General features: G+C 40.5%; 3 protein-coding genes across 4 annotated transcripts; 2 read left to right on the top strand and 1 right to left on the bottom strand.

The window, feature by feature from the left end:
- Positions 1 to 33: 33 nt before the first annotated feature.
- On the top strand, positions 34 to 3,284 carry LOC114860493 (hydroxyacylglutathione hydrolase-like protein). Of its 2 annotated transcripts, XM_029159137.3 has the most exons (9): positions 34 to 185; positions 458 to 571; positions 734 to 798; positions 892 to 1,009; positions 1,101 to 1,209; positions 1,428 to 1,531; positions 1,703 to 1,804; positions 1,982 to 2,061; positions 2,316 to 3,284. In XM_029159137.3, the coding sequence occupies exons 2-9, from the start codon at positions 467 to 469 to the stop codon at positions 2,464 to 2,466; spliced, it is 834 nt and encodes a 277-aa protein (XP_029014970.1). In that variant the 5' UTR covers positions 34 to 185; positions 458 to 466; the 3' UTR covers positions 2,467 to 3,284. The 2 variants fall into 2 exon arrangements, with proteins under 2 accessions (XP_029014970.1, XP_029014971.1); XM_029159138.3 differs by having other exon boundaries at positions 63 to 571.
- Positions 2,973 to 6,455, bottom strand: narfl (nuclear prelamin A recognition factor-like). The gene is made up of 11 exons (XM_029159114.1): positions 6,320 to 6,455; positions 5,726 to 5,821; positions 5,490 to 5,633; positions 5,279 to 5,408; positions 5,029 to 5,163; positions 4,763 to 4,881; positions 4,459 to 4,588; positions 4,304 to 4,376; positions 4,065 to 4,202; positions 3,663 to 3,820; positions 2,973 to 3,515 (listed from the first exon to the last, which is right to left on the bottom strand). Exons 1-11 carry the CDS (start codon positions 6,383 to 6,385, stop codon positions 3,274 to 3,276), a joined length of 1,431 nt encoding a protein of 476 aa, XP_029014947.1. The 5' UTR covers positions 6,386 to 6,455; the 3' UTR covers positions 2,973 to 3,273.
- A 500-nt stretch (positions 6,456 to 6,955) lies between these two features.
- Positions 6,956 to 11,867, top strand: e4f1 (E4F transcription factor 1). Its single transcript, XM_029159091.3, has 14 exons — positions 6,956 to 7,116; positions 7,348 to 7,472; positions 7,562 to 7,643; positions 7,735 to 7,916; positions 8,005 to 8,125; positions 8,206 to 8,358; positions 8,507 to 8,694; positions 8,843 to 9,079; positions 9,232 to 9,340; positions 9,447 to 9,664; positions 9,777 to 9,975; positions 10,073 to 10,236; positions 10,542 to 10,604; positions 10,815 to 11,867. Exons 1-14 carry the CDS (start codon positions 7,020 to 7,022, stop codon positions 11,187 to 11,189), a joined length of 2,313 nt encoding a protein of 770 aa, XP_029014924.1. The 5' UTR covers positions 6,956 to 7,019; the 3' UTR covers positions 11,190 to 11,867.
- Positions 11,868 to 12,070: the final 203 nt, after the last annotated feature.

The following is a 12,070-nucleotide window of genomic DNA, read 5'->3' on the forward strand; positions in this document are numbered from 1 at the left end:
AATATGGTTTAAAATAAATCACAGCTGGTTGAATGCTTCCGTCTCGATTAAAATGTCTTGGATTTTTCATGGCTAATGTCGCGATAACTTCCTGCTCTCATGGCAAAAATGTAAAGTAATAATTCTGTAAGCGCCGCTGAAGCAGCTCCGCAGTAAACGTCCCATTCGGAACCAGGCCAACTGAGGTAAGCGTGCTCTTGCTTGATTTGTGCAGACTGTTTGATGAAGTTGCAGAAAGTCTTGAGCTTCGTCACAGCGGAGCCAGTTTGCAGCTGTTGGCAGCGACCACTAGCATGTTTCTACAGCTACTGTAAGTTAACGTTTTAACAGCGTCAGTGTCTACAGCTAATGCAGACGAGAGCGCCATAATTGTGTATGATAATAATATAGCATAGTAGTATTCTAGTATAATATTTGCCTAGTGTACTTCGCTGTGCACTGTGTTGCGCATGCGTAGGAGGGTGCCATGAAGGTAAAGGTGATCTCCATCCTGGAAGACAACTACATGTACTTGGTGATAGAGGAGCAGAGTAAACTCGCCATCGCCGTGGATCCTGCTGTTCCTCACAGGGTGAAATACACACGAGCTCATCAAAATAAAATTAAAAAAAATATATATAATAAAAGATATCAAAAGTACTGGAGTAAAGGACAACGTTAGTTAAGGGGTTTTGCTCTTTAAATTGCTCCTGCTTGCCTGAGTCATATAGTAACTTCTGTGCTTGTTGTGCAGTTGCTAGAAATAGTGAAGAGAGAGGACTTGACTCTGACAGCTATTCTCACCACACACCATCACTGGTAAGAACAATGTTTGCTGAGGTCGAAGAGAAAATGCAGGTTAACAGTATAAACGAAATAATGCACTGTTAATGTTCTATTTATGCAAATCAGGGACCACGCTCGGGGCAATGAAGCTTTGCTAAAGGATGTACCTGGTTTAAGAGTTTATGGAGGGGATGATCGGATTGGAGGTTTGACGGATAAAGTCTCCAACAGTCAGGAACTGAAGGTGCCTACAAGCATTGGTATTCACACAGAATTCCTGTTTACCTTCGTCTCTGCCTCGGCCTCTTTTGACACTGGCTTAACTCTATTTGCAGTTTAACTCCATCAATGTGAGGTGCCTGTTTACGCCCTGCCATACCTCTGGCCACATGTGCTACTTTGTTTGGGAGGATGAGTGCACTGATGCCCCTGCTGTGTTCACAGGTTCTGGAAAATAAATATCGATTGAAGCACTTTAAATAGAAGAGCTGCATCTTAAACTTGTTACTATATCCAGGCGCTATTTTTTATGATAAATCTCACTTTTGAGGAGTCATGTGACTTTTCAATGACTTTTGTCATGTTGTCAAGCAAATATATACATATTATATTTTATTTTATTATTACACTATGAATCTATTGTTGTTGTTTTTGGTTGGTAGGGGATACACTTTTTATTGGTGGATGTGGGCGATTTCTTGAGGGAACGGCAGAACAGATGTACCACAATCTTACCAAAGTGCTGGGATCTCTACCACAAGACACGGTTAGTAGAAATAGGAGATGCTGCCGGATGCTGAGTGTCTGCATCTATTAGATTAGCGCTGTTGTCATGAATCAACACAATAAAAGGATCGAGTGCAGTTTCATCGGTCACACACATCTAAAAACGGCACGAAACCTTGACTAATGGAATTGTTGCTTTGTTTGTGTGTAGAAGGTGTTTTGTGGACATGAATACACCATTAAGAATCTGAAGTTTGCGATGCTGGTGGAACCAGAGAACGAGAAGGTTAAAGAGATGTTGAGCTGGGCGAGGGTAAGCAATATAATTGACATTATCAACTCTCTGCAATCTGTTGCTTTTTACTAAAGATGGATATAAAGAGGGGTCAGTAGTGTATATATATTTTTATATTGAGGAGTGTTTTTTTCTTTTTGTCCTTTAAATACACAAGGGATGATTTATCAAGTTTCCTTATTCTTGTGTCTCCAGGCAAGAGATGATGATGACAAACCCACGGTGCCATCTACCCTAATGGAGGAATTTGAATACAACCCTTTTCTGCGCTTGTCGTAAGTTAGAATATTTATGTACATTCTAATATATAGAAATAAAAAGGCTACAGTAATTACGTTTTACCAGTCATGCTGCCACCAGAGGGAGACTGACAGTCAGTCGAGTGAAATTGAAAAATGAAAACCTCCCACATGAGAAGCCTCTAGTTATGTTGAAATTTAAACCTTTCTATTTTCTCCATTTCTTCATAACTTTGGCCTAAAACAGGTTCAGATTGCTGATTGACAACACTAAACATTTGTCACTGTAGGGAGGAAGGTGTGCAAAAGTTCACAGGGAAGACGGACCCGATCGAGGTGCTGAGGGCCCTGCGGAAGGAGAAGGACAAATTTAAGAAGCCCAAGGAGAGACTTCCTCCTCATGCCCTGTTGGCTTTAGAGTGGGGGCTTCTCAGACCCTGACAGCTGGTTTAAGATCTCTGAACACAAAGGAACAAGACACACAACTGTAGAGTGTGGTGTTTGCTGCTTTTACCTTACATTTGACCCAGTTGCTGGGTCTGGATGATTCTCAAAGGACCTACATTAATTACAAAACACTGCATTATTGACAAGTGTGAAGCTGCTTTAATCAAACGCTACATAAGTAGATGCTGCTATGCAGAAACTCACTGTAGCCTCACTGCTAACAGCTATTTTACCTGAAAAAACTTAACATGTAAATTTTTGTCTGACTGGTTTTGGGACAGACATTGTTTTGATTTTCTTGACTTATTTCTGTTATGTTTATTTCCCCTTTTGTCAGTGTTCATTTTCTGCCTACATGTAGCTTTTACTTATTGACATTGTGAACACAGATCCTTACTTTGTATAACCTTCAACACTAATCAGAGTGAAGATTAGCCAATAAAACATGTCAGCCTAAATCTATGTTCTGTGGACATTTAAAATAGATCTTAAACACATGATTGTAATTAATCATTTGTTTATTCCATGTCTATAAATGTGCACATACAGTACATACAAATAAAATCACAAATAAATAGGAAAGCTATTATTCTGTTTAATTTTTAATGTACATTTTTAGGTGTCAAGTAAATTATTGCCATGTATATATGAGAAATGAGAAAATGCTGATCATGAGAAAGGATGATCAATATTGTAAGATTGTCATTATCACAAACGGTGACCTATTTTGATAGTTCTAAAGTTGGTGTTTGCTGAATGAAAAAAATAAAACTTTAAAATCATGCTGCCACAACACAGCCATCACCACTTCATAGTGAGTCCGTTTGTCATCTTCTCTACAGCATGGTACTTTGTATGTAGCAGCTCTTTGGCTCTTTCCTCTCCTATACTTTGAAGCCAGGAATGATACAGCTTTGCCACGTGTGCGTCATCTTCTGGTGGTAGAGGGCGCTCAGACCTGTACAGCTCCTCGACCTTCTGAAGAAGCTCCTTTGGGTTCTGAGCAGCAACAGGCTTCACCTGTCCACCACCATTTAGACAACCTGATGTGACAAGAAGAAAGCATGGCTTTATATGAACCTACAATCAATCAACCTAGGCAATAGAAATTGTGAGCTATTATGACTCAAATTGTATTGTACTGTAACATCTCAATAGAATATAAAATATTTGTGAATGTCTCTCATTACCCGAAGGACAAGCCATGACTTCTACGAAGTGATATGGTGACTTTCCCCTCTTAAGTTTCTGCACAAGGTTCTGGATGTTTCGGAAGCCGTATGTAGAAGCGAATGACAACAGAACTACTCCATCTTTTTCTAGAGTCACCTCCTGGAAGTCTTTATTCCTGTGGCAGGGGCCATGGGTTGATGTGGGAAATACAGGTTGATTTGAAATTCACAGTTTAAGAAAGGACAGTTTAGAATGGTGCAATTAGAGTTGGAATTGAATTGAAATTATTATTTCTGTTATATAATTAAGCATTGAGTAGAAATAAAAATATTCTGAATTAACTGTAATAGTGACTTGTTTAAATCTGTATAATCAAAGCTCCATTAATACAAATCATTTAAAATTTGAGCTAGACTTACCTCATGGTCTTGTAAGTAAGCTCCTTCACTTCTTCACCAAATAGCTGCTTTGCAGCAAAGGTGAAGACGTGATGGAGGTAACCCCCTGACGCACTCCCAGCATGACTCAGGAACTCATCACCACAAACGCTGCTGAACCTGAGTCAACAATAAAATGTAGAATGAATTATTCAGTTATACTGGACATTTATGGTTTATGCTATTTTACACAACAGGTCAATAAAATCAATCAAACCTACACATTATCGAGGGCTGCTGGCTCCAGTTCATTAAGGGAAACATTTTCCTCCTCCAGCATTTTCTGAACCTCTCCTATACAGCACAGTGAAAGTATAAAATATGAGATATTCAACATTCATAAAAAGTAATGATTTGAATAAAGCTATTACTGTACCAGAGGTGATGACACAGTCCACCTCTCGTGTCTCGGCTTTGGTGAGGTAAAAGTCTGATCTTGATGCCTCAAGTTTCTTGTCAAAGCAGGGCATTACTGCCACATGGTAGATCTGCTGTGGACTCAGCCCCTGTCAACCGTATAATACATACATAATGGACAACTCATATTTTATTCATTTTCAGTAAGCCCACATACCATACATAGAAATCACTTAGGTACCAGCAATGTACTACCTAGCAATCAGTGTTCCCTTTCTGCTTGAATGTCTAAGTCAAACCATTTAAATTTACAGAAACTTTACCTGTTGTTCAGCAAAATAGCCTTTAACCAAGGAACCCATCATCTGCTGGGGAGAGCGAGTGGTACTAATATGTGGTAGAATGAAGTCCCCGTGGGTCTTCTCTGCATAGCAGATCCAACCTGGACGAACACATCAACACTAGAAAACTTAGTTTGGCTGAAAATGAACAAATATTGAACAAGTATTGATCTAAAGTAAAGTCTAACTGACACATCAGTGTTTCACTATAAAAATTATGAAAGTTGCTACTTGTATCTGGACATTACCTGGACAGGCAGATGTTAGCATGGGCAGAGCCTTTTTGTCTCGCTCTTTCCTCTGGAAACGCTCAATAAATTCTCTCTGGTTTTCCAAGAGGCTGAAGCTCCGGCTGAAGCTGGTATCAAACACATGATGAACCCCTGTAATGATAATAATCAGGAATCACCGTGTCTAATTCAACCTTGGTTCTTGTTCATGTTAGTCTTTAGGCTCACAAAACCACAGTAAAAAGACAGATATTATATTTGCACTCACCAAGACCTTTGAGAAAAGAGGTAAGCTTCCTCCCTGCTTCACTACTGCTGAGGTTATAGCGTGCCGCGATGGAGGCTCTGGACTGTGGTGAAACAGACACCACCACAACCTTTTGCTCTGCTGGGTTGGCCTGTGGACAACATGGCAAAAGAATGAACAAAATGATATCGTACTGTCAAAATTCCAGAGGACCACAAGCAATAAGTTCTACCTTGTTGTTGCGCAGGACTTTGAAAAGCTCCTCATGACTCTGCTGCGTGATAAGGACACTTTCGGCTGAGGTAATACAACCACTGCAGGCCAAACAGTCATTCAGAGAGATCTTTGCTTTCTCCAGCTTCTTTTTGCCACCATCCTACAACCAAAAGGTAAATTAATTAAAAGTATAGTGCAAATCCATACTGCTATTAATTAAAACACGGGTTTTGATTATTCCTTGATATCCACCTGGTTTACTTGCACGTAACTTCCATCATCTTCTATCTGAATTTTGGCAACAGATTTGCCTTGTGTCTTGTGTACTTTGACAGGTTTCACACATTCCTGTAAAACAAACAGCGAAACAGACACGTGTACATTAAACCTAAGTATAGTTTTGGAGCTGGGAGGTGTGAGGTAAAGTAACAAAATGCCAAAGTCAATACTTAGGAACGTATTATCATAGACAATGTAACTTAACCCGCAGTACTGCACTATCATTACTCCCACCACCATTATATCACTGCTAACATTAGCATTAACGGGTTGACGTAACCAACAGAGACTGATTTTTCTACACTTTTATTTTATAACAGTTAGACCAACGTGTGAAGGTCTCATTTTAACAAGCCGTTGTAAAGAATGAGATGCAGAGTTGAGGAATTGTTTGGTGGGGGTTGCGGACCCAACGGGGAGCACGGCTAACAGTAAACATGCTACACACACTAGCTACACACCAGCGTCACTTCCTTATCCACTCGGTTCTGCTCTGCATGTCTAGCAAATCGTTAACTCTTTCTGCTCTGAAAAAAAAACCCCAAACATGTTACAATGATTTCATACCTGAGAAGGAGTTATAAAGTCATCGAGATCTGTCAACTGTAACACTCCGCTAAACTGAGAAGCCATGTTTATTGCCGTAAAGTGTTTCTTGTTTACTTATGTGTCGTAAGAAGCTTGACTTCTAGTCACAGCTGCCAATACAGCGGGCACATGTTGTGTTTAATGACGCCTCATCACCTTTAAAAATAATTTATGTAAATCATACAACATATTTAACATGTGAATAAAATTAGATAATTTATTGTTTTGATTTTTTTATTCTTATTTTATTCTGTAAACCAACTATGGTTGATACTTAACGGCAAATAAAGAGTTTTTAATAAGACGGTGTTCAGAGACATTTTACAACAGAGTAACAAATCAATACAGACCTTTTTTGTAGTAGGTCTACACAAATATTTAAGCGACCAATAAGAGATAGTGAGACCAAATATGAAATAAATATTGCACAATACAGTGTAGAATATGTGTTTAATTTAAGAGGAAACAGAATAGATCAACAAATTAAATTCATTTTATAAATGTGCTACTTAAAACATAATTAAAATTTAATTGAATGTTGAATATTTTCTTGTTTTTTCTTTTTCTATACTTGGACCTGTGCGCGTGCCCTTTTGTTGTTATGGCTACGGGGTCGTAAATCCGCCATGTTTGCCTTCCTTCTAGCGGCGTTGCGACAGAGACGGAGACTTCGAACGACATGAATGCAGAAAGTAATCATACGGCAGAAACAGAGAGGGAGCAAACGAAGAACGGCAATGAGACGATCACCATCCAGACTACCCTGGGAGACGAAGGTTGGTCCACTTACCAGCTAACACAAGTCTAAAAGCGTTATTATGCATTGCGTTTGGGCCTAGCTAACTTCCTCCATCGTGATATGTTGCTAGCAGCTAACGTTAGCTAGCATGTGCGAAATGAGCTTGTTTAGACAAGTTTACCGTGAGACACCCCAGCTAGCTGGAAGCTTGCAGCACAGGTCAATAAAGTTATCCGACGCTAATAACGACCTTGCCCTTTGCTGCCAGACGAAGATGTCCACAAGTGTGGCCGCTGTCAGTCAGAGTTTTCCACGCTGGAAGCTTTCATTCAGCACAAGCTTCACCAGAGCTGCAAACGTGCGGAGGCTAGCAGCCTCGATGTCAACAAAGAGGTTAGTGCTGCGTTGCGATGTTCACTACCAGCTGTTATTGTATAGGAGAGATACAACAATTATTGTTCCTGACTGTTGCATCTTGTCAGGCTCCTGCAGCAGAAACCTGTTCTTCAGAGGTGATTACGTCTAACAGTGCATCTCCAGATGAACCAGTGAAGACCTCTAATGGTGGGTCTGCATTAGATTACGTAGAAGATGATTATGAAATTTAATAATTTTCCACTTTGCAATTGATTTTATTTTTATGCATTCTTTATAGATGAAAGCAATAGTCCACTGGGCCGTGGACGCAGGAAGAGAATTGTCTCACATAAAGTAACTGAGGAGTCAGATGTGATTGAAGTATCAGTATCTGATAATGGCGACAGTGACAAACTTGTTTACAAAATCAACCAGGAGGGACGCTACATTTGCCAAATTTGCAAAAAGACATTTAAAACGGTAATATTGAATGTATAGGTTTTACATAAGGAAAAGATTCCCAGTTACCAAATTTATTTCTCTGATTCACTCTCTTTCTATCCAACAGACAAACATTGTAAGAACACACTTGAAAACTCACAGTGACCAGAAGAACTTCTCATGTGACCTATGTGGGACTGCCTTTCGTACTAAAGGCTCACTCATTCGCCACAACCGACGCCACACTGGTACAGAGGAATTTTTGCTTTATTTCTCCCAACATTTTTCTCTATTATTGCGTCTACTACCTTGTGCGTTACCTTTTTAGATGAAAGGCCGTACCGCTGTACACTATGTGGCCAGTCTTTCAGAGAGTCAGGTGCCCTTACTAGACATCTAAAAGCTCTCACACCCTGCACCGAGAAGATTCGCTTCGTTCAGTACAAGGAGATCCTGGTCAGCAAGGATGGAATACAAAAAGGTGAGAATTGAACCCTACAGTAGATGCCTTTTTGACTAAAAATTTTGTTTCATGTTAAATAATAGAAGACGACATGCAGCTACTGATTGGGATTAGTTTACAGTATATAAGGAAGTGATAGCCTATTGAGTCTATCTGTGTTGGTCAGGAGTTGAAGCAGATTCCTCCGCAGTGGCTGACCAACAAGAAGTGGTGGTTGTGGAGCAACAGCCAGAGGATCAGGAGATGGTGGAGGCCCAGACCTCTGTTGTCAGTGTGGTTGAGGGTGGTTCCGAAGAGGTTCTTCATCAGGTTCACTTTACAATGGAGGTAGACGGAACCACTCAAGAGCAGCAGGTGAGTAGGGAATGACTATGGATTAAAAATCACACTGCTGTCGACAAAAATACCTCACTTTTATTTATATTCTATTTTATGCTTCTGCACCCAAACATTGCAAACATTTGATAACTTGATTTTGCTTGTATTCCTATTCTGCCTTTAGGTGGTTGTAGAACAGTCTCAGGCCGAAGCCTTGGTTGCTGCTGCTGCAGCAGGCAACAACCTTATCTGCCAGGCTATCATCAATTCTGGTATTGCACTGGAGACTGAGGAGTCAGCAGTGGAGGAGACCTCACAATCAGCAGAGGAGATGAATAAAGTAGTTCCCGAGTGTCCTAATATTGATGAGGGCATCGCAGAGATTCAGATTAAAGAAGAATTTGTGGAGATAGGAGCTGAGGTAGGTGTAACCGGGCAAAAGGTCAAAGCTCCACAATAAATACCAAAGGATTAATTATTGCATGTACTTCTGTTTATTGTAGTTGTAATTCACTGATGCAGATTACTGGTGCATACATTTTCTTGATGTGTGTATACTTGTTTTTTATGCAGGAAACAGAGGCGGATGATCAAACATCCTCAAAATTGCACTATTGTCCACACTGTAACCGCTCCTTTAAAGGCCTAAATTACTTCCGCTTTCATATAAAAGGCCATTTAGGTAAGTCATAGCATGCTGTGTTATATTTGTATACATTTTCTCTTAAACTCAATTATTAGGATCAAAAGGTAGTAGCTGTGGCAAACATAAATATCCATTTTTGCAGGTTACAAACCTTTTAAATGCACACTCTGCCAAAAGGAGTTTCTCACTGGTTACCTTCTAAAGAAGCACATGGAAGTTCATGTTAGTGAGAGGAGATATAAATGTGGTGAGTGTGGCAAGCTATACAAAACTGTTGGGCATGTGCGTGAACACATGAGAGCACACTCGGATGAAAGACCCTATCACTGTCCCAGGTGCAACAAGGGATACAAAACCAAGGTGATTTTAAATATACTAGCTGTTGTTTGCTTTTTGTTTATATAGTAATTTAAGTTGACTGGTTGAGATTTTCAAGTAATCTTTCTCTAAGATCTTGCTCTGTCTTGTTCAGAATGCCTTACAAGTGCATCAACGAACTCATGGCGATGAGAAGCCATACGTGTGTCAGTTCTGTCTGAGAGGCTTTAGGGAAAAAGGTTCTCTGATTCGACATATCCGCCATCACACTGGAGAGAAGCCTTTTAAATGCCCAAGGTGTGGACGAGGCTTTGCTGAGCATGGAACCCTCAATCGTCACATGCGCGCCAAAGGTCAGCATGCTTGATGGACACAAAAACAATGGCCTTTCCTGAGTTGTCAGAGTCTTTTTCAGCATGTTCTAATGCCAGTTCCTTTTGTTTCCAACAGGCGGTTGCAATAAAGAAGATTACAGTGAGCAGCATGGTGTGGTAACAGAGGAGCAGGCTTCAGTGGATGGCCTCTCTTCAGCGGCTATCATATCAGACGACCCTCATGCCGTCCTGGTGGAGTTCTCCTCAGTGGTAGCAGACACACAGGAGTATATCATCAAGGTGAGAGACACTAGGCAACAGGTTTAACAGCAAGTCTAATTTAAGCTATAATAATGAGACTAGGTAAAGTCTAGAGATGACGAGCATGAATTCAGATAAGTTATTTACAGAAATTATAATACTATTTAATGTAAATTTAGTGATGTACTTTTATGTCTATGTTGTCCACCTATATTTGGAATACTTTGCTCTTCGCAAACAGCAGCTCTCTATCACTGTTCATCATTCCTTACCTTGTATCAGTGTTAGTGTAGAATACTGGCAGCTTTTTATTTTTTAAAGCATGTGCCGCTTTCATTCTCTAGACTCAAACAGATGAGGAAATACAAGAAGAAGAGGTCACACTCATTCAAGAGAGCGAAAATGAGGTCAGTACACGCCATAAAGGCACCAACAATAGCATCTGCACAATCAGGCAGATGAAAAGCAGGGGTGCCCACACTTCTATGACTTGAGCTGAACAGTCCAAATACTTAAAGACTAGCCTGCATAGTAGCACAGCACAACTGAATGCAGACTTTATGTGCTTGGTGTTAGCTGTTAATTATCTTTAATTCTGCCTGTCATCTCTTTGCCAGATGGGGAACCAGATCATGAAAGTAGTGCAACGGATTGTCAGCCAGTCACAAGGCGCTGGCGGCACGGGCAGCCACCAGATCATCGTTCGTAACGTGGGGGAGAACGAGGAAGGCACGACCATCTCCGACTGCGGCGACACCATCACTATCGCGACGCCTGAAAGCCTGACGGAGCAGGTGGCCATGACACTGGCCTCAGCCATCAGCGATGGCACGCTCCTCGCCACATCAGGCACAGTGGAGACTGGAGAAGGAACGGTTACCATGGTTACCACAGAGGAAGTCATGGAGGAGGGAATACAGATGGTGCAGCAGCAGGAGGAGTATGTCATCACCTCCCCAGAGGAGGTGGAGATTCAGACTGTTATTGTATGATGCAGGACAGAAACTTGGGCCTGCAACAGATTTGGCTCAACTGTACCTCGTAGCCAATTACTGTAGAGTTTGCGTGAAGTTTGTGAGAATCAATTTCAAAACAAAAGCCAAAGTGTTTGAGTTTGGAAAAACTTCTTTTTGTGCGTGTAAACATGTGCATGAGGGCTCATTTGATCTCGTTTGACTTTTGACACTTGGTTTGCTTAAATAAGGAAAAATGAACTAGCTAACTTATAGTTTGCCTACAGCTTGAAATAATAGCTAGAAAAGGAATTTGTCTAATTTGAAAGTAAAAAAAGAGGATCAAAATTTTCAGTGTGTAAAATAGTTTTATGAATAGAGCGGTAACTAAACATGTCATTGCCTTTATTTCTTCTTTACCAAAAGTGAATTTAAATTCCTCTCTAATATTTCATTGCAGTCTTCTAGTCTTTGCTTTTGGGGGTCCAGGTTGGATACAATCAAGTTTTCGAACCACGTTTTACCAACATAAAACCCTTTAAAGGCCGACCTGAAACTGCACGTTTGCCTCCTGGTCTGAGGTCACTGGACTAAACAAACATTTATCATTACGCAGCGTTTGAGTTCTGAGCTGGTAAATGATAATGGACTTTAAGCATGACTGATGGACTAATGTGTTATTTAAGTAGAGTTTGCTATTAAATGCTATTTTTTTAAGCAGTTGACTTCTTTTTTTCAAACAGTATCTGAAACTGATCCTAGTATTAGAGATGCTTCCGTTTTGTGTAGCTGCTTTCCTGTATCATGATGAATGTGCGACTGCTCCAGTGAAAGCTTCCTACTGTACCATCTCACTATACAAACACTCGTCGCTCACTGGGCTGAGGCACAACATCCAAGTACAGAGTTCCACTTGTATT

Source organism: Betta splendens, chromosome 8, assembly GCF_900634795.4.
Source record: "Betta splendens chromosome 8, fBetSpl5.4, whole genome shotgun sequence".
Classification (NCBI taxonomy): domain Eukaryota; kingdom Metazoa; phylum Chordata; class Actinopteri; order Anabantiformes; family Osphronemidae; genus Betta; species Betta splendens.

Bases quoted from the DNA above. Each gene is read 5' to 3' on its own strand.
- e4f1 (XM_029159091.3), top strand. From the start codon at position 7,020: ATGAATGCAGAAAGTAATCATACGGCAGAAACAGAGAGGGAGCAAACG. The intron at 7,473-7,561 runs GTTAGTGCTGCG...GCATCTTGTCAG, and splicing joins GCCTCGATGTCAACAAAGAG to GCTCCTGCAGCAGAAACCTG. The intron at 7,917-8,004 runs GTAATATTGAAT...TCTATCCAACAG, and splicing joins GCAAAAAGACATTTAAAACG to ACAAACATTGTAAGAACACA.
- narfl (XM_029159114.1), bottom strand. From the start codon at position 6,385: ATGGCTTCTCAGTTTAGCGGAGTGTTACAGTTGACAGATCTCGATGAC. The intron at 4,882-5,028 runs GTAATGTCCAGA...GTGTTCGTCCAG, and splicing joins GCTAACATCTGCCTGTCCAG to GTTGGATCTGCTATGCAGAG. The intron at 3,516-3,662 runs GTAATGAGAGAC...TTGTCACATCAG, and splicing joins AGTCATGGCTTGTCCTTCGG to GTTGTCTAAATGGTGGTGGA.
- LOC114860493 (XM_029159137.3), top strand. From the start codon at position 467: ATGAAGGTAAAGGTGATCTCCATCCTGGAAGACAACTACATGTACTTG. The intron at 1,805-1,981 runs GTAAGCAATATA...TTGTGTCTCCAG, and splicing joins AGATGTTGAGCTGGGCGAGG to GCAAGAGATGATGATGACAA. The intron at 2,062-2,315 runs GTAAGTTAGAAT...TTGTCACTGTAG, and splicing joins AACCCTTTTCTGCGCTTGTC to GGAGGAAGGTGTGCAAAAGT.